The 22,655-nt window shown below is 31.8% G+C and overlaps 1 protein-coding gene across 3 annotated transcripts; it reads left to right on the top strand.

Moving 5' to 3' along the window:
* The first annotated feature begins 752 nt into the window (after positions 1 to 752).
* LOC107454497 (uncharacterized) lies at positions 753 to 21,662 on the top strand. Of its 3 annotated transcripts, XM_016071707.4 has the most exons (6): positions 753 to 911; positions 3,933 to 4,127; positions 5,241 to 5,411; positions 8,422 to 8,568; positions 9,651 to 9,734; positions 21,441 to 21,662. In XM_016071707.4, exons 1-6 carry the CDS (start codon positions 834 to 836, stop codon positions 21,648 to 21,650), a joined length of 885 nt encoding a protein of 294 aa, XP_015927193.1. In that variant the 5' UTR covers positions 753 to 833; the 3' UTR covers positions 21,651 to 21,662. The 3 variants fall into 3 exon arrangements, with proteins under 3 accessions (XP_015927193.1, XP_042898944.1, XP_015927194.1); XM_043043010.3 differs by lacking the exon at positions 5,241 to 5,411; XM_016071708.4 differs by lacking the exon at positions 9,651 to 9,734.
* The last annotated feature ends 993 nt before the right edge of the window (positions 21,663 to 22,655 follow it).

Below are 22,655 nucleotides of genomic sequence, written 5' to 3'. Positions count from 1 at the left end.
GTGGATTAAAAGTGTCTTTTCTCTACTTTAACCTTTTATTAGGTCGTGGGAAGTAAGTTTCCCACCAAATTCATTAATTTTAGAATGTCAATGGGAAACTATTTTCCCATTCATGATTCGTGCTGTCATTTGCTGATAACTTCTGAAAATACTAAAAAGAATACCAATCAAAAACTTAGTTTACATGTGTGAGTAAAAGTAAATTTCAACGTGTGGGTACAAAAAAAAAAAGGCCAGCACTGGAAATCTATTTTATGTGTTCGCTCATTTGATCATTTCTCATCGAGTTTATTTGTAGTTATACACGCAGATTTTATAAATTCGTTTATTTATAAGCACAGAGTTTCAAGTTAATGACCAATTCTTAACAGAAGATAAAATTTTTGAAAACCCCACCATCTTCCACTAAAGAAAATGGTCTTAAAAATCTAACTAATTTTAGGTAAATGAATTTATTTTTATCAATTGACTTAATACAAAACAAAAAAAATTGCCCTATAAAGAGTTAAATAAAACAGACTCGTCTTTGTTGAACTTTGATCAAAGTGACGATCGGATCAAAGAATAAGCGTACAAGTCTTAAATTTGACAACAAATATGATTATGTAACCTGCTATGGCAGAATTTAAAATGTAATGACTTAATTTTATTTATTTTAAACAATTTCAGGTTCGATAAAGTATGACATAATCAAAGCTTTATAGTTTGTCTGACAGAAAACATCAAAACTGCTTACAAAATTAGTGACACAAAATTTTAATGGCAACGGGAAAAAAAGACCCAAATCTGTATATATTTGTTTATATCTCACAGTTACGTTATTTTGAATTTCTATGGATAGGCTTTTAGATGTTAGTATCCCGACTTTTGTCATAAACGGATTTTTAATAATAAATAGTTTAGTTTTGTGGGTGAGTATTGCTTTTCCTTGTTTTTTATTTTTTCTCAAGCGTTTAGTATGAATGTTTAGTACTTTTTGATCCATTCAATTTAATTACAGCGTTCATGCTATCTCCATTTTTTATACTCTAAATCATTGTTTATCAACTGCCTCTCCGCAAACACCATTACCTTAAATGTGTTATTTGTTCAATATCGAATACAATAAAGTATAGTAAGTTCTAGTACAGGGGAGCCCCTTGGTTTGGCGACGAATTTTAATCATACAATTTTGCTGAGACACTATTTCTGGATATTTTTTGTTTACAATGACGTCACTTTCAGGTTAACGCAATTTTTGCTTGTCGTTATGCGATTGGTTCTTGGTTTATTTTTATATGTATTAATTTAATTTCAAATTTTAACCTTCGTTATTCTTTTGCTATTAGTAGTTGTTTGATTGTTGTCGTTGCTATATCTTTGTCTCTCATCTCTACAATGAATGTCTGGAAAGATAAAAATGCGTATGTTTTTTTGACCTGGATTAACTATTATAAACTGGCTGTCTCTGAGGAACGACACATGGTTTGAAGAAAGTTGCTGCTGACGTCGGCCATTAAGGCAGAGGAGGTGCGATTGTTCTTTGTTTTCCAGTTCCGCTATCTATAGCCCAGAATTCGACTTCTTCCACACACATACGTCACGCCCAAGTCGGACCTATTCCCAGATAGCAAAATAGGGTTTATTTTCACTCAACAAAAACCTTTCAATGTAAACCTAATAAGGTTTGTAATACGGTTTACGTGTAAACCTTCTAACCTTAAAACGAGATCTGTGGCAGCAATCTGATCTATTCTACGCACATTACCCTAATCCAAAACCTTAGAAAATAACCTTCTATATAAAAACCTTAAATCGAGGTTGACTTAGGGTTTTAAAGCTTGAAAAAAAATCCTTGAATAAAGCTAGGCTCAAGGTGAAAATAATCTTAAATCTAGGTAATTATAAGGTTTCTTTTCGCAAAGTCTTGTATGCTCAGCTGAAATCCACCTTGACATGAAATTTTAATGGACAATGTAACTTGACCCCATCGCTAGTGTGACGTCAGCTAAAACGTCATCATAGACCAAAGTGACAATACTTTTTCCGAGGGTGTGCGGTATTGGTCCTCGTTAAACTGTGCTACCGTAAAGTGCTCGACTTCGCGCGCAGGTCGTCGGGCTACCGAAGCGGGGGTGCCATCCCCTCCGCAGAGGATCAAAATTGTGATGGCATGTGGATCAAAATTGTGATGATGGATCATCCTCCGGGATGTTTCCCAGACCGTCGCCAATAGCCCATTGTGCAGCTCTAGTGCGACGTAAATTAACAACAACAATACTTTTTAAAAAAGCTTTAAAAAATAATTTTTAATCTTTCTAGGATGAAAGGTTTGAAACTGCAATATTTTTACTTTATTAAAATAAGGTTTTGGCTACCAACATTTTCGTGGCAATTAAAAGAAAATTCCGACACAAGGATGCTCTCTGCGATTCATACATCCATTCACTCATCCACAGATAGTAATTTTGACCTGTAACCAGTGAACGATCAATCTTCAATTCAGTACCCCCAGAGGTCAGTCACCTTTTACTACACGAGAAGTCTTTGACCGGCTGGATTCTAACTCCGTTCTCACAAACTTGAGTCCAGTGCCCTGCCATCCAGGCTATCCCGGAGGCTAGAGAATAAAATGAATATATGACAGAGATTTTAATATTTTCGTATTTGTGGGAGTATCGTAGACGGGTGGGATATTTGTTGGCATGGAAAGAGTGAGTGGTAAATGTTTTTTCAAGGTTGTAGTAGATCGTTCGAAAGAAACTTTGATCAGCCTGCGTAAGGACAGAGGTTGTGTGGTATCTGTTCTTGATAAACTGTTTTAAAGTAGAGTACTCGACTTCACGCTCAGGTCGTCGGGCAACCAAAGCGGGGGTGCCAACCCTTCTGCAGAGGATCAAAATTGCAATGGCATGTCGGTTCATCCTCGGGGCTGTTTCCCAGACCGTCGCCTATAGCCCATTGTGCAGCTCTAGTTCGACGTAAATAAAGTACCTACCTACATGTAATATTTCAATAGTGTTTTGGTTATTCCTCACTCCAAGATTAGTTTGTGGCATCTTCTAAAAAGTCTACTTTTTTTCACTTTATTTTAAAAATATGCATTAATGGTGGTCATTACAGAAAACCGTGCATATATATTACCGAGCATATATATTTTCAAACTTCTTTTATAAAAATTGTTCTTCAAGAAAAAATACAAATGGATTCAAAAAATGACGCCTAAACCACCAATTATTTTTTTTTAATTAGTCATTTTTGAAAAGATATTAAAAATCAACAATTCGTTTTACAAGTAATAAATATACATTTACAATAGTGATATTAAATGGACGTTGCGTGAATTTAGAATTTTTAAAACTATTTTATCACGCTTAATGTTCTGAATACGATGAAATGCCTGAAAAATTACATCCGTAATACACCCAGCACCCTTATTCCGAAGTTCAAGACTTAGCTCCGTAATGGTTTTATTTTATTTTACAACCGTCATTGAACGGCCAACCTAATTTTTAGTTTACGGCTACCAATGTTCAACTCTTCAGCCTTGTAATTTTAAACCCAATCCAGAAGACAAAGGAAATTCATGGATTAAGTATTGAGAGAAATTTGCCTTCGTGCAGGACTTTTTTGATGGAACTAACACGCATTTGCGTAACATGGAGAGGAAAACCACGAGAACCTTCCCCGGTTAGCCTGACGGCATGGAAACTCTAACCCATGATCCATCTACCACTGAAGATATTTCACGTCAGTACTGTGATCGGTGCAAGCCGGATGCGGAATTCGTTTCGACGGGGATTCCAACCTCCAATTAAACCTATTTTCGATGTTTATTACATACGCCTTCTTCTACAATGATTTCACAGATTTCATTTGTGTTCTTGTTTTTCCCTTGCGTAATTTGTTACGAACGCATAACTTGTTTATGTATAATTATTATTTCATTTTAGATACAAGGATTACTTCTATTCTGTTGTGGTGTATTGCTATATACTGTACTGAGGGACTTTTTCGTTGATAAGACTGGTATCAATGAAGTTGGAACCTTCTGTTACTATTGCTGTTGTACAGGAATCGCCTTATTGGCTGCTAGTTTTTTTACAGGTCATGTTCTTTTCAACCAGAGTATTAGTTATTTTGGAATTGTAAGTAATAAGTTTATTTCATGTGAACAGTTTTATTATAAATATTTTATAACTAAAAGAATGTGGGAATAATCCAATTGTAAAAACTTGGTAAACCTTTTTCAGTCTTTTTACTTTGTTGGAAAATAATTTCCTACATAGACTTGATGAACAGATTCTGTTACTGACGTGCGATAACTTATGCTCCTTTCTGTGTTTTTTAAACTACTGGTGCGAAAAGAATTTTCTTTAAAAAAATAAGCTTTGATTTTATTGTTCATGTTTTCAAATTTTTTGTAATTAGGTTTTCTTTTAAAAAAAATTAATTCGATTATACATTTAGGTCTATACGTCACAATGGCACAATATTTTTCTTTTTTTTAATGGCGAGCGCTAGGGATGTATTGTCCCGTTGGCCTCATATGCCGGGACTGCTACTCTCTTCACGTTACCCAGTGGGCACCTGTGGCGAAGCCACGGCGGTGGAGTAGCGTTACCCACGTCACGCAACCACAAACCCGTTTATAGGGTGGGTCGCATTCACACAAAGGAGAAGGGAACAGAGAGAAAGAAGCATCCATGCCCTGAGCAGGATTCGAACCCGCGACCAGCGGCTCCGCAGTCAGGCGCGCTAACCACTCGGCCACCAGGTCGGCATGGCACAATAGTAAATGCACTTTATAGTCATTATATGAAAGGACCGAGGTTCTATCTCTGGTAACGGCTAGGGCTTAAGTTCCTATCATCGCTACTTTACTGAGCACAATATCGAAGAAACGACACATGATTGTTTATATACATCTTTTTTACCTAAATTTTTCTTAATAACTTTAGTTCGTACGATACTGTAGCAACGGACTGGCCCCATATTTTTTACAATTGCTGCAATTATTCATATCATTATTGTGCAATACTTTCATTATATTGAACTTTATACGAGTTATCAACAAAATTCGAATTACTATCCATTCAGTTAACCGATCAAGAAGAAATTAGCAAGAACACAGAAATTGCAAGGCAGGGAAAGAAATTTGATTGCTGCCATTAAAATGCTGTGACTTGAAATATTTAACATACAAATTAATCTTGTCACTTATTCACTATGTAATAATATAATATACATTTATTTTTCAGCTTGCTATGACCTATGCTTTGCTATTAATTTTTCAAGTTCTTTTCTTCATTGCGGGGTTTTATTATACGGACAAACTTCAAGCTACGTTGCGTTTTGCCGTGAGCACCACTATGGGGAATTATAATGCCAATAATGAAATAAATGTCATGTTGAACACTTTACAATCTATAGTGAGTAACTTTAACCACAATTCGGTTATAAACATTAATATTTCATTTTAATGTGTTTCGACACAATTGACAGTTTATGTGTGTGAGAACATTGTCAAATCGTAAGTCTTATAAATAAAACAGATACGCACGCTTAAATATCGATTTAAGTAAAGACAGATTTTTGTATGAATGGTTGACTGAGTGTAAAATAACAAGTTTCCTAAGACCGAAAGAAATTTAGAAAACTTCTATTGTATTCCTCCGCTTACGTTGTTTTTACTAGGTGATTTGAGAACCAGGCTATTCTAGGAAGCTTTATTACTGTGATTTGTATTTAAATTTACGCGTAATTTTGCCATTCATAAAAGTTTTCTATAATTGTAAAAGATCGTTTGTCGTAAAAAATGTGAGAAAATTAATATCACAAAGATTTGCCATGTTGTGAGTGTTATTCCCTATTTAACCATATTTGTGTAAAATATCACCATTTGTTATTTTTGGATAGTATCATAGCATGCTTGCGGTGTTTATTGAATTAGTTTGTTTCGTTGCAAGTTAAATTGAGAGAACGCATTGTAAACGCGGCAAGGAAAATAATATTACTGATAGCAATATGATACTCTAAAAAACTTTTTTCATACAAGCAGACACAATAACTTCTTTAATTTTCATTAGATTCAGAGGAAAATTGATTAATGTATATTACCGTGAAAGTCTAAAAATCGGTAAATGTCAGCTTTCTTTGGTGAATGTCGACAGTCACATATTCACTTCGGTGAATGTTCGAAATTTAATCATTAATTTCATTGTTCCACTCCGACATAGGAAAATATTGGTATTTAGGATTGCATTGTTGGATAAAAAAAAGTTTCTTTACGTTATTTTTACCTGCCACCAGTATAATCTAAATATCGGCTTTTATTGGTGTAAGATAGAAACAATGACATTTTATAAAAAATACATAATTCAACAGTGCATTCTGAATGTCGACATTTGCATGCAAGATAAAAAAATAATGATATTTTATAAAAAATATTTTATTCCACATATATGCGGGCTTAATATCGATATTTTCCAATAAAATATAGAAATAATGATTTTTTATAAAAATATTTTATTCAACATTCACTATCACTGCATGATGAATGTAAAAAATTGTCAGTGTAATATAAAAATAATGAAGTTTTACAAAAATATTTTAGTCAACATTCACCGTCAGTGCATGCTGAATGTAGACATCTGCTGTTGTAAAATAAAAATAATTATCAATAAATATTTCCGAGCCTTCTCCAAAATGACAATGCGAATATCGAGATCCAACGAAGGTTATAGAAATTAATTTATTCCGATCTTCCACAGAAACGTGTTCGACAAATTAGATTAATTCATAACTTCATGGAATCAATAACACAATTTATATTTGAAATTTAAGTAGAAATCTTCTTTCTCAGAATTGAATTAATTGGTTAAAAGCAAATTATATTAACTGAGGAACCATTACATGAAAAATCGCATGATTGCGTGTATCTCTTTTGAATAAATTGTAAAATTAAAATAACGATTTTTTTAACGCATCTGCAGATTAAAACATTTTGATTTCATTTGTATTTAAAGCAAACAGTTGTTTAAAATAAATTTTTTTAATAAAAAATAAATTTTTTTAATTCTTTATTTAAAAAATAACTGTTTTAAGATTATTAGGTCTGAATAGTTCAAAAATTTCTCTTCAAATCTGACAGTTTGACTTATTTTATTTAAGTCTCCGTTATTACACTTAAAACATTTTATTGCATTAATTGTTTTAGATTAATCAAATGCTGAACTTAAGGATTTTTTCTTATGCAAAATTACGCCATTTTGTTTAGAATAATAGCAATAATAATTTTTCTTCATTGCAAGTAATACTTTTTATTGTATTTTAATAGTTTTTTGACGAATTAAATATTAAACCCTAACTTAGAAATTTTCTGTTCAAAATTCCGCGATCTTCAAAGTAATAATAATAATAATAAATAAATAAATATATAATAATAGTTTTCTTTTTTTAAAACGTACAATAGACAATAATAATTATTTCAGTTGTTAAATTTTGCGAAAGCGTTGTTTTTTGCCCGTTTTGTTTCCACTGAAATACTGTGATGACGAACTTCCATCATTATCTATTGACGACTATTGAAAACTTGTTTATGCAACCTCTGCATGTATATGCATTTTTAATGAATACATTTATTAAATGTAGCGTTGTAGTACACCTATGAAACTGGAGCATTCATTTTGACTAAACTTTGTATGTTTCCAGTTCAGAGACAAAGCACTGATGTACAGATCTTATTTCATATATATATATATATAAAACTAGTTGCCACAACCTACCCTTACAGGGCAAAATGAGGAAATTTTACTACTGGCCACTTCTTCAAAAATTTAAAGTGATTAAAATACACTGTAGATATTAATTGCAAGAGGCATTTTTTGAATTATTTCTCAAAGCATGGTAAACGATGCATGGTTCATCTCTGAAATGAAGAAAGATTTTAAGAAATAAGCGTGAAATGAAGTATTTTTCCGAATATTATAAAATGCTCACAAGAATTCCAAATTTTTTTTCAAAAAAAAAAAAAAAAAAGTTAAAATAACAATAAAATGCACACGCTAATTTTAAGAAACAACTTTTTTAAGAATGTTAAGAACTCCGAGGAAAATTTTACGAAACAAGCGTGAAATAAAATTATTTTTAAACTGTGAAATATTCACGATGATTCCATACTTATTTTTTAAAAAAAATAATAATATAATATACATGGGATGTATTTTTGACGAATAAAACTGGCGAACGATTGGCGACAAGCAGATAATTTTTTAAATGCCATTTGTTAAGTGGCGATCGTTAATTTTACCCTATATATCCCCTCCATTTGCAAACGGCTTCTACACAGTTAAATTTGTGTTAAATATATAAATTAATTCAGTGTTAAATTTTTGAATTAATATATTTTCATATGTATAGTAATATTCTATTTTGAAACAGTTCAGGTGCTGTGGTAGTACCGGTTATACTTCTTGGTTTTTCACTGGTTGGGCGAAAGGTAAACCACGAGTTCCTGAAAGCTGCTGTATCAACCTGAGATATTGCCATAACTTAGAACCTGTTATTGATAGCGAAATTCATGTGATTGTAAGTAAGCGACCTTCCTTCTCAATGATACCTTATACTCTAAGTAAATTTTAAAAAAAACAGAAATCCGTAATAAATATTCTTTTCTTTTTTTTTCACTTTGTGCGAAACTATTACATTATACGGAAAAATAGAATTTGAACTACGATGCAGTAGTGCCGTGCACAAAATAAAAAATGGACCACCATAAATAACTTCTTATCTGATGATCAAATCTTCACTTTCTAGAACTCAATTTTAAAGGTTCAAACGGGTGACCGCAAATATTCTAATTAATTAGTGCAGACGATATTTTAAGGTACGAAGTTAGACAAAAAGAAAAAAAACATACTTTCTCTGAATAAACATACCAATATCACTTTTTTTTACTTTTGATGGAATTAGGAATTTTGACCCTCAAATTATAGGGGTAGCCGCAATCTGGGAAATATGGTTCCAATAGTTCGGACAGGAGAACGAATTAGATCCCTTATAATGTTAATTTTACCTTTTGTGTAATTCACACTATCTCGAGAAATTTTTAAGTGAATTGAAAATTTTGCACACAATTATAAAATTCATTTATCTAAAGATAAATGCCATGCAAAATATAACTTTATATATAACTAGCTGTGTTGAAAGATATTTCAAACAGTAGTATAATAATATGTGTAGCTACATTACCAGTACAGTTTTTTTGTTTGTTACATACCTACAGCCGTTTTTGCAGCCAAACTTGACGTGACACAGACCATCTTTTCACTCCTTATAATAAGTAACGAATTAACACCAAATTTCGTTATTTTAATACTTTAACTGATTAAAAAAAATACATACTATTTTACAAGTTCGACGAACTTCTATCGTTAGAACGAAACAGATAAAAAGGCTTGTAAAAACTCTACTGGAAAAAAACCTATAAAAATAAGACTTACTTGAGTATAATTCATATGGCAGAAGATCGAACAATTTTTTTTTTTTTTTACGCCACTCTTTTCTTTATGAGCAGAGCAGGAAGCTAGCATAGTTTGTACGAAAGTTTCTGTAAAAAAAAATCAGGCTCAATATTTTATTTCCTTTACAAATATATTAATATTCAATAGGGATGTAACTCAAGAATAGATTTCCTGGCAAAGTCTATGCATGCTGGACTTCTTGGACTGTTGCTACTGGATGTTATTATGGCGGTATGTATTCGAAGAAATTTATCTTTAAGTCCTTCTTCTAATGTACAGTGCGCAAAACAAAACACGAACACCTTGTGATTTAATGATGGGATCTTCAAGTTCCAAAGTACCCAATCTTGATGATTCGATAGTGTGACCTGGACCTTAAATATACTAATTAAGTGCAGACAATATTTTTAGTTAAGAAATTAGACACAAAAAACGTACATTCTCTGAATAAACACACATTTTTTTTTAATGGAATCGGATCCCAAAATATGGGGATTCACAATCTGAGAAATACAGTCCCAATAGTTTGATCAGGAGAGCGGTCCAAATTTTGGGCCTCTAAATGCTAATTTTTGCGTATTTCGCCATGTCTCCCAAGAACTTTTTCAATGAATTAAAAAAATCTTTGCACACAATTATAAAATTCGTTTATCCAAAAATAATTCCATGCAAGTAATAAATTTTAGAAAATATTTATTTTTGATTATTTTATTAAATAATAGTCGAAACAATTTTGAGTTGCTAAGTTTTTTACATCATTTTAAAGTATGTAATTTTACATACAAAATTCGAATTTTAAAAAAAGTCGCATAGTTAAATATCAATTTATCTCAAATTTTATATTTTGCCATGTAAAATTGCATACTTTAGAAAATGACGTAAAAATTGTGAACCTTAATTTTTTTCGATTTTTACAAAATAAAATAATAAATTCTTACTAAAATTTATTTCTTGTATAGAATTATCTTTGAAAAAACGAATTTTATGATGGTGCTCAAAAATTTTTCAATTCACTTAAAAAATTCTCGAGATATAACGAAATACGCTAAAAGTAAAATTAACATTAAGAGGACCAAACTAAGGGGAAGCGGACCATATTCTGGAGGTCAGAAATCCAAATCCGTCGAAAAAAAAAGGTATGTTTATTCAGAAAAAGTACGTTTTTTGTCGGATTTCGTAACTTAAAATATCGTCTGCACTTTAATCACCATATTTAAGGTCAATCCCTCGATCCATTAAAATTGAGTCCTAGAACGTGAAGATCCGATCATTATATCAAGTTATTCAGGGTGGTCCGTTTTTTTAAATTTTTTTATTGATATAATAGGTTGTTTCGTAATTACCGTCTTAATACACATTTTTTTCCAGGGTCTCCGTCTAATTTCAGAAAAAAAAATTGCTTGACATTTCCAGAAAATTTCATTGTAAATCAAGACCATATTTTATGTATGTGTTACCGGCCAAGTATGAAATCTGGCATTATATATAATGCCTAAAACTAGCCGGCAAAGTATGAAATGATTTATATTTCACACATTGCCTAGGCCAGATATAATGCCGGTGCTATTAGGCAAAGTATGAAATAAACGTCCTAATGAGGTTACTATGTAAATGATGTGCATGTTACTGTGAATGACCGAAATCGGTGGTTGTTGACTTTCATCGGTGAATGTAGACATCACATAGTCGCTTTGGTGAATGTCCTAAATAATTTATTACATCCGATTTGATATTAACTTATTCGTGGATAGAATTACATTTATTCTATATTTTAATACTTACTACTAACGATCGATTAGAAGAAACATCAGTGTTTGGAGTATCGAGCAAATATATACCGGGCAATGATATTTGACCTTAAAAAAATATCAGTGTAGGGTATACAGGGCAGTGAACCTTAAAAAAACATCAGTGTAGGGCAGGGCCGTAACTACGTCGGAGCAGCCGGGGCACCGCCCCGGGGCCCCGACGATCAAAGGGGCCCCATATGAAGAGACCACATCATGTTTTTTTTTCTTTCAAAATAAAGCACTCTAATTATATATATGTAGGAAAGAAATTGTGTTAAGATAGAGTTGATGAAAATTTTCTTTTTTGTAATTGCGTACCTACTATAACATAAAGGGAAGGGTAAAAAACGGTAAAACACCTTTTCACAAATTATTTCCCTTTCTTAAAAGAACAAACACGCTTTATAGAGAAGGGGAAAGGCCTCAGCTGCATGTAGTTGATTGCGTCAGACCCAGTGGCAGAGGGTCCCTCTAAAATTTAGATGATGGGGCAAACGATGCGTTTCGCCCCTCCTGAAATTTAGACACTCACAAAAATAAAGTCAAATAAAATCAGTAATTTAAAAAGAAATTTTTTTTTTCAATTTTGAAGCTATTTTTGAAATAGAAAACTTTATATTCTTCTAACATTTATGTGCCTTGCCTCTTCTGATATTTAGTTATTCGCCAAGACGAAGTCTAGTAAAATAGGTAATTTTAGAGGGGAAAAAAAGCTATTCTTTTTCAGCTTTGAAGAGATATACATCAAGTTATTCTGTTATGGGCGATTAATATGTTTTTTGACTTTTGGAAAAGTAAAGTAGAAAAAGTATTTTATTTCCAATTTTTACTCTGTTTTCTTCCGAAATAGCAATGAGGGGGCGAACATAGTGTTCCGCCCCTTCTGAAATTTCAAAGTGCTCAAAAATAATAAAAATTGGTAACTAAAAAAAAATGTCATCTTTGAATCCATTTTCCAAATAGAAAGCTTTATTTTCTTCTGAAATAAAAGTGAGGGGGCGAAAAATTTGCTTCTCATCTTCTGAAATTTAGACATTAATAGAATAAAATCAAGTGAAGTTGAAAATTTTAGAAGAAAAAAATTTTTTTGTTTCATAACTTCGACGATATTTTCCAAACAGAAAACTTCATTTTCCTCTTAAATTATAGTAAGGGGATAGAAAACTTTAATTTCTTCTGATATAAAGAAAGGAGGGCTAAATTTTTTTTGTATCTTCAGAAATTTAGACATTTGAAATAATAAAGTCCAGTAAAATTGTTTTTTTTAAAAAAAAAAAAAGAAAAAAAAAATTTGAAGCTATTTTTCAAAAAGAAAATTTTATTTTCTTCTTAAAGTGAGGGGGTGAAGAATATACTTCACCCCTTCTGAATTTCAGACATTCGCAGGAATAAAGTCGAGTAAAATTTATATTTAACTCTTATTTTCGACTTTAAAGCTATTTTCCAAATCGAAATCTTTAACCTCCCCTTCTGAAAATTTGACAATCGCTACAATAAAGTAAAGCAGAATTGAGAATTTCAGAAAAGAAACTACTTTTTTTCCCAATTTAATAGCTATTTTTCAAATTGAAATAGAAATCCCCCCCAAGAAAAATGCTTCGGTTTTGTTTCAATTTTTTTCTACAAATTACAACTTTTAATTTATTAAAAAAATTTAAAACAAAAACACGAAAAGAGAAGAGGAGCACATCATAAAAAAAACGTAACAAGTGTTTAGAAAACTAAAATAAGCACCACTGCTTTGCATCCTGAAAAATGCATTCTACACTGAGACTAATAGATATATTTGAAAGCATCTTTTGACTGTGGGTGGTATGAAGGTGTTAAAACCTTCATACCCCCACAGAATTGACCCACAGTTATCTGACGCCTCAAAAAATAGCCATCTCCTTTTACACCATGGGAAAATGACCTTTTCCTTCTTTAAATTGCCTTAATCATTTTTATGACCCTGGGCTCTTTTGTGCTTTTATAAAATGTCATATATTTACAGTACCATCTATATGTCCCTTAAGTTGTCTTAAACTAGCAATTATCTAGATGTTCTAGGAAAACGGATGTAAGCTTTTAAGGGATCCAAGGGGATGACTCTGTTAACATTTACTTAGGTCATTTTGTCAAGAGATTTTTTCTGAGACAAACGTAAAACGTTGCAGTTAAATTCCAGTTTTTAACTCATTTAATTGCGTCATTTAAATTAACCATTTTTAATTCAGATATAAATTTTCTGTTACCTTTTGTTTTGTTTAATTTTTTAAATTAAAATTTAACTTTAATTAAAATTTTTTTAAATTATTTGCAACTTCATTTTTTCAAACATAAATCGTGATATCAATAATTCCCATTCTTAATAAATTTTTTCCTTGGAAAACAAGAAAACCAAATGTAAATTTATTTATTAGGAGGTAAGTAAATGTTTGCATTAACTCATTTACTACATTGATTGATTGATTAATATGAGTGGAATCTCGGTGTTAAGCGCGAAGCGCTTCTGACCGATTCATCTATACTGTTTTGGCATTTAGTCCAGAGGTCATATACAGTTCAAAGTTCTAAGTTAGGATCAGATAATAAGTCCATGATGAGGTGAGGCATGAGTTGATTCAGTAGTACATCAGTTGTATGGGGAATTCCCCTGGATTAAAGTTGTGAGAAGATGCAGTACGTCTTGGTCCTTCAGCAAGTCTTTAAGTTCACTGATGAGGCTAACAAGTCTGTGGGCTGTAGAAGTAGGCGTGTCTTTGGTCGTTTTTCTCTTTCGACTGGGACGGGCCTCGCACCCAGTGAAATTTGAGGTGTGGTTTTGCATGCAGTTGCAGCATTTAGCTGGGGAGTCTCGGCTCTTTCTGCACTGGAATGAATAGTGCCCTTCGGCACATTTCATGCATCTTGGGCTGGAGGAGCAGGAACGCTGGGTGTGGCCGAAACTCTGACATCGAAAACACTGCAGCGGCCGCCGGCCGCCGTGGTATTTCTCTATGCTGATCGGGATCTGCTTGATGCTCTCAATATGGTAGATCATCTCGTGATTGGCTAGCATTGGCATAACGATGAGGTACAGGGGGAGGGGCCTAAAGGCTTCACCCACTTTCTTCTTAAACTGGACTATTTTCAGGATTTCAATGTTCCGCTTCCCTAATTCAAGGGATATTTCATCTGTACTAAAATCATCAGGAAGGCCACGGATGAGGACTTTAGCATTTTTAACTGGCTGAGCTTTTTCTACTGAAGTGGAAGGCTCTGTGGCTTTGTTGGTAGTCTCCTCCGTAGGTTCTGATGCAGTAATAGGGGTGGGCTCCGGCATGAAAAGAGATTCCGGAGGAGTGCAGCTTTTCTGGGTCATGGATGGGTCAACATTTTCTGTAGCTGCGGCAGACTTTTTCTTCCTCTTCTTTCTCTTTTTAGCTGGTGGCTCTTTGTTGTTTCTATTTTGGATCTCAGGTTCAGAGGCTGATGTCTCTTCGTCTATATCCATATTCAAATCTTTACTGGAAGGAGTTGTGATATTATTCGGAACACTGTGCTCGGAAACGGGCTCAGTCTCTATTTCATTAGTAACACTACTTTCTGGGATGGTCACAGGGATTTCCGCTGTCTCAGTGATAGTTGTCTCCATTGTAGTTGAGGCAGTTGGCTTCTTTTGACTCGACTCAACAGTTTGAATTGCGGACACCGCTGCGTTAAAGAGTTCGTTGTAATATCTACTTGGTGTTGAGGTAGAAATCTCTCCAATGGAATCTCGCAGCTTACGAAGTTCCACGATATCAGTAGTTTGTTCTAGAAGAAACTTTGAGTAAAGTGCGTAGTTCATAGATCTGGCCGGTAAAAACCTTTTGACGATCGAAGATGTCTCATATAAGTCTGATGCTGGCATGCGGCCGGAAGGGAAAACTTTTCCGCCGCGGGCAGTTCGGTGATACGGCATAATTGCGGAGCAGAGAAAAACACGTCTTGTCTCTAGCAAGGCTTGAGCTGGTCCCTCCTCGGTGTCGCCTCTCCAAACCTGGCAACCTGACCACCTGCTGCCGCTTCAGTTCACCATGTCTCACTCATTTACTACATTTAAATTTTATATTTATATACTGTTAGAATTCTTTTATAAGAATGGTAAGATAAAAATTGCTTTTTTTTATGTTCGTATATAAAATTTTATTTGTATAGTACTTTAATTGATAATTTTACCGTATATTGTGTGCATGGATTTTGTTCTTATTTTATATATTTGAAATTATTAGGACCTTTAAATTTTTTTAATTGGAACTTCGAATTTTTAGGGTTTTTAGCAACTTCGTTTCCATTAAAAAATGAAATGCAATCTTTATTTTATATTAAAGAAATCATATTTAATTTAATAAAAAAACGCATGTAATTTAATAAAAAAGCTATGAACATTAGCTTAGAAATCCGTAGCAATTAAAATTTATTGCCATGACAAACCATTAAGAAGATTTTTTTTTTAAATTAGCAAATATGCTTTGGCTTTTTCTCATTTTTCTTTCATTAAAAAAAAAAAAAAAAAAAAAAAAAAAAAAAAAAAAAAAAAACTATTACTCTTTGTCATAATTTTGCCACATATCGTTGGTTCAAAACTAAAACGACACTTCTGCACGATCTTCTCATGTTATTTGAATGAGAAGTGAGTGCAGAAGTGTCGTTTTAGTTTTGAACCAGCGATATGATTACAGGGCGTCATGAATACATAGGCCAAATATTCAAGAACGAATTCTTTTCAAAATGTAGCTATATTTTCTAAGGTCCTGTCCATATTGGAGTAAAGCAACTTTGTTTTTTGTTAATCGATGTATGTAATAGAGAAAAAATTTCTGTATAATTTTTCAATTAGGACTTTTTAAAATGTGGATATATGTGCCGATAGAAAAAAAATTTTATAATTTCCTTCAGTTTCCATAACTCGATCAAAAACTTTTAGATTTGAAACTAAAAAATAATTTTAATTATTATAATGATTTTGTCTTGAAAAGACCTTCCTAACGGTATAGTAACCGGATTCAACAGGTTTATAAAATTGGTATTTTATGATTAGCATTATATTTAGAGGAAAAGGAGGCTACTGTGGACATGGGGGACAAGAGGAGACAACATGAATAGCTTCCCCCCCCCAGTCATATTTCCTAGGTGAGATGCCGTAAATTGGTAACATTTACGTGCAGTGAACCAAAAATGTACCACCCTGAATAGCTTTTGATTTAATGATCGGATCTTCACGTTCTAGGGCTCCATCCTAATAATTCGAGGGTGTAACTTCAAATATGCAAATTAATTAGTGCACGATATTTTATTTTAAGTTACGCAATCAGACACAAAAACATACTTTCTCTGAATAAACATAACTTTTGTTCAACAGATTCGATTTTCTAACCCCCGTAATATAGGAGGTAGCTGTAATCTGGGAAATATGGTCCCAATAGTTGGGTCGGGTGAGCTATCCAAAGTTTGGACCCCCAAATGTTAAGGGAATTGAAAAATTTTTGCACACTATTATAAAATTCTTTTATCTAAAGATAATTCCATGCAAAAAATAACTTTTAGTAAATATTTATTATTTAATAATAGTCTGATGTTGTTGATCATTTACGTCGCACTAGTGCTACACAATAGGCCATTGGCGACGGTCTGGGAAACATCCCTTGAGGTTTGATCCTCTGCAGAGGGGATGGCACCCCCGCTTCGGTAGCCCGGCGATCTGCACGCAAAGTCGAGCACTTTATGGTAGAACAGTTTAAGGAGGACCAATACTGCACACCCTCGGTCCCTACGCAGACTGATCCAAGTGGTCACACATCCGCACACTGACAGCAGCCAGTGATGCTTGACTTCGGTGATCTGCTGGGAACCGTGTTTTAACGATCAGTCCACTACGGGACAATAATAGTCTGAAAACCTTTGAATCGTAAGGCATATTTTTTTAAATCATTTTAAAGTATCGAATTCCACATGGAAAATACAAAATTTGAGCGAAATTGGTTGATTAGTTCCTGAGAAATTGAATTTTATAAGTACGACTTTTTTAAAATTTAATTTCTCAGGATTAATCGATTTCGCTGAAATTTTGTATTTTGCCATGTGGAAAACTTACAATGTTTTGTTATCCTATTTATATGCGAACAAATAACTTGTTTTCATAAACATATTCGCTAACATAATACATAAATAGCTAAAATGACGATTAGAGATGGAGTACTGAAAGTTTTTGAACGGGCCTCTGCCAAAAATGTTTGCCCCAGGGCCCCGAGGGGTGAAGTTACGGCACTGGTGTAGGGTATACATGGGCAGTGGCATTGAACCTTAAAGAAACATCAGCGTAGGATATGCCGAACAATGGCACTTGACCTTAAAAAAGCATTAGTGTAGGGTATACCGGGCAATATGGCACTTGACCTTAAGAAAAACATCAGTGTAGGGTATACAATGGCACTTAACTAGATCTAGTATATATATTTCGAACATTTACCAAAGGTCTAGTTAAGTGCCTTTTCCCCGGTATACCTTACACTGATGTTTTTTTAAGGTCAAGTGCCATTGCCCGGTATACCCTACACTTATGTTTTTTTAAGGTCAAGTGCCACTGCCCGGTGTACATTTGCCCGATACTCCAAACACTGATGTTTCTTCTAATCTATCGTCAGAAAGTATTAAAATATCGAATGAATGTAATTATATACACAAATAAATTCATATCAAATAGGATGTAATAAATATTTCGGGCATTCACCAAGCAACTATGTGATTGTCATTTGTCAACATTCACCGGTGAAAGTCAACAACCACCGATTTCGATCATTCCCAGTAACATGCACATCATTTACATAATAATCTCATCAGGACGTTTATTTCATACTTTGCCCTAGGCATAATATACAATGCCTAGGGAAAGTACCGTTTATTTCGGCGCATAACGCTCACCCGTAATTTATAATACTTTTTTTAAATTTTAAGATATACTCTTCGTATAACGCGCACGAAAATTTGGATTGTACATTTGCAATATCTCGTCTTTCAAGATCGTAAATAAAAAGTTTTTCCCCTATCTTTTGAAAAATAAAAGAATTGAATTTGTCATGTATGTGAGGGTACAGTTGCAAGAGTAATAATGTGATTCTGAGATAATGAACTATTTATGTAATAGCGAAAATCAATAAAGTATATTGGTAAAGGAATGTTATTTCTTTAAAAGAAAAGTATTTTTCTATATTTAAATTTTTTTAATCTATAATTTTTTTATATTCGGCGTATACCGCGCACTCGTAAATTCTAATGTTATTTTTTGTATTAAAAGTGCGCGTTATACGCCGGAATATACGGCATGTAATACTTCTCATATTTCATACTTTCCATAAAAACGTCAGGTATTTTATATGATGCCGGCGTTTCATACTTTGCCGGTAACATATATAATGCAATTTTTATTTTCAACGTTGAATATTAGATTTTTTGTGCAAAAAATATTATTGAATGAAGATGGAAACAAGGATAAGTTTCACTAAAATGTGGAATTTTTATGACAAATAATTGTAATAGATGTTAGAATTATTCAAATCGAATCTCAACAATTTATTACTGTTACTGACAATTCTAAGACTGTTTATTTTCCAGGTATAATGTAAGAATTTTCAAGGTTTTTTGTAAAAAAAAAAAAAAAAAAAAAACTTTTGTTGCTTTTTAGAGTCAAAATAAAATTCCCTGACCCGTGTTTTAGAATCCTTGTCAAAAACAATTAACATTAATGTTTGTGGAATAATATTTAAACAAGGAAAAAACAAAACAAAAATCCTTATTCTGAAAGGCAAGATTGAATATATCAAATCAGTTTGATTGTCTGATAAAAGTTTAAAACGTTTTTTCTTTCAGTAATCAAATATGTCCTTATAAAGGTAACGTTAAAATTTGCTAATCAATATAAATTTTCCTCGCCTTCTTTTTTGTTGTTGGTATTTTGCACTGAAGATGTTTCGAAGTAGAATTAAAACTTGTATGCAAATTAAATTATTGAAATATATTAATTTGTGAATTTTACTGTCGTAAAATGTATATGTTTTTAAATGTTTCCTCAATGATTTGTTTGGTTTTGACATCTGATTTTTTTCCTTTTTTTTCTGCAATCACAAATGTTCTTCTGACTTTGATATGGTCAAAAATATAAAAGTTTTACAGAGTGTTCTGTAATTAGTGTTCTTCACATGTTTTTTAGAATCCTTATCAAAATTAAAGTAGAAAATGTAAATTTTACATGTTGTAAAACGATATTTAAGTAAAAAAAAAGTTTAAACACAAAAAAAAAAAAATCAGACAAATCACAATTGAGAAATAGGAAGGAGGCTTAAATTATATTATACCAAAATTTAAATCAGTATAAATATCCAAAGGCGTGCTTAAGAGTTTTAGTGGCCCTAGGCGCAACAGGTATTTAATCATGCTTAATAAAAATCATGTTTTGTTTAAGAATGTATACATTAAACATTGGATTTTTTAAAAAAAAATTGCTTTCGCGTTTAATGATCTGACAAAATGTATAAATAATATTTGATATTATTTAACAATGTTGCAACTGAAATTCTTAATACTAAAAAAAGAGAAGGTTAATATTATTATTTAATTATTGTAACTAATTACTGAATAAATGAAGTCAGTTTATTATTTTTTTATCTAACTAAAAATATTAATAAATTGCAAAGATGAAGAATCAATTTGTTGAATGAAAAGTAAACTAATTTAGATTAGAAAACATTTTCAAAAATAAATTATCCTTAACAGAACAAATCTTTATTTACAAGTAGATAAGTTTCAAATTACTTATATTGAAATATATTTATTGATAATAAAACAGTAAATTATATTACATACTACAATGAGCACATTAAACTATAAAAATGATATGAAATGAAAAATTATAATTTAAAAGTTAAATTTTTATCTCATTTAAGCTCTTGAAGAAAAGAAAAAGTAATTTTGTTTCTTTAATTTATTAACTTAATTCTTCATTCCATGAATAAAACATTTATTATCAATGAGATTTCATATCAATGGTTTATTATCACAGCCTTAAGTATAATATATAAGTTAATGGAGTACTGTATAAATAATATTTTTAGGATAAATCTGTGATTTAAAAAAAAAATCATCTGATTCAAATCAATGATTTTTTTAAATTAAATATTTTTAAATCATTCCAACCCTGCTTCTTATTTTTCTTGATATTTTCAGCAGCAGTTCTTAGGAATTGCCCTGAATACACATTTCATAAATTGGCAACAGTTTAAATTTTTAATACAATCAATTTATATGACATAAAAGTTAACAAAAAATTCCATGTTATTTTAAAAATTACACTCCTGATATAAAGGAACATTAACTGAAAAGAAAAATTCACATTTGGAAATATAAATTATAATAACTCGTATGAATTATATATCCAAGAATTAGCAAATGTAAAGAAAAACTTGTCATAAACCTATTTATCAGTTTGGAATTTTTGAGGACCATGCATGGTGGACCAGCTCGCCTACCCCTGTAAACATACAGGAATAAACATTCTTGATTTATGCTGACCTTAATCTTAGTAAACTATATTGAATTTAAGATAACTTTATATCCATTATATTGAACCAAAGAAACATATCTACAATCATCAAGAATTTAAAATTCAATTTTAACGTATGTGTCTTTTAAAAAAATAAGAAAAATAGTTTTTTTTTTAATGCTACGCTCGCCTGTGTCATCGCTGCTATTAGTCAATAAGCAGCTCAGTGAAAAGATGAGGAACCATAAAAGTCAGAATAAAAACTAGCATCTTCCAAATTTTCATTAAAAACTGAAAAAAAAAGTGGGGCAGTTCTTGAGAGGGTCATTGCCTATATCCCCCTAATGTCACATAAGGCAACAAGATGAATCATTTGAGATAAGTGTTTTTGTAAATAGTAATCTCCATGTGAACAAAAGCAACTCGAACATACCGAAGCTAGGTACGGTAGATTTTATAATGACATAATGCTTAAATGATAATTTTAACTTAGACAACAAATTTATACACAATGTTAAAATGTGAATATAATGCGTCAGGTTTACTCAAAACACCGTAGAGAAAACTCCATTCAAACTAAAGTGTCTTAACTTCTTTGTTTCTTTTTAGATCTGTGCAATCGTTGCAGCAGTAACAATGTCCCTGCGATTCAAACGATTGAGAGAACTGAATGCTGTAGTACCTATAATTCCAAATTCTGAAAGTTCCTCAGCAGATGCAACAACGCCATCATGGCAGCACCCCTACCCAAGTAGCAAATCTATAGGGAATCTTGCAGCGGATGCATTGCGAACTAAACGAACTATATTCAATGCATGAAAATAAATTCAATGTAAAAAAAAATAAAAAATTAATAAACATATATGGTTTAATATTTTTAACATAACTAAATTCTGAAACTTATTCACTAATACAAAATTATTCAACTGTTGAAAAAATGATTTTGTTTAAAAGTAGGGAGAGCTAATATCCCTGTTCACTGCTACTCATATACACTAAGAATTGCTTCATAATAATTATTGTTTCTAGGGCACATGCACATAAAGCAGCTTTTTCAATAAAATTCTTCAATTAAAATATATGTACTATAAAAATTCTTGTTTGCTTACACTGGTGCCTCCATATTCAAACATTTCTCTTATGATTATATTAAGATGTATTAGCAAACATAAATAACTTTGCTTTGTAAACATTTTTTAAAATAACATTTAAAATTAAAGGTTAGCACAAGTAAAGGCACATAAATACCGTGAGCCTGAAATTTCTCATGACTGAATTTTCTTGACTTTGGAAATAGAATCCTCAATATAAAAATAAATCGGAATAAGTTTAAAACTTTTTTTTTATAATTATAGATATTTTTAAAATGATAAATCACTTCGAAGTTAAAGCTTATATAATCTACATATTAAAGAATAAATGTATACAAAATAAGCAAAATATATTAGATAATAAATATATCCAAAACCTAAATTTTCTGATTTTTAAAATCTATTATTTTAAGATCTGCAATTAGTAGAAATTGGGATATCCTGAACACAAATCTGTATTTTTTAATACGACTAATATAATTATAAGGCTTTTAATATTTTTGTATCTTAAACCATAATGCATAAATTTCTTTCAAGCAAATCTTGCTATCAGGTGATCACTTTCTAACATTGTATTGCCTATGTTTACATAATAAACAAAATAAAAACACACAAGTTTATTATAACTTTAATAATGCTTTATCACAATTCATATTAACATGAATTATGAACCGCACATTTGAATGCTATTTTTGTCTTTGAATTAAACACTTGAACAACTCAGTACTCCTGG

Source organism: Parasteatoda tepidariorum, chromosome 1, assembly GCF_982258835.1.
Source record: "Parasteatoda tepidariorum strain Cologne lab strain chromosome 1, Ptep-v5.0, whole genome shotgun sequence".
Taxonomy (NCBI): domain Eukaryota; kingdom Metazoa; phylum Arthropoda; class Arachnida; order Araneae; family Theridiidae; genus Parasteatoda; species Parasteatoda tepidariorum.
Note: the sequence above shows the minus strand (reverse complement) of the source record. Positions and strands in the feature narration are given on the sequence as shown.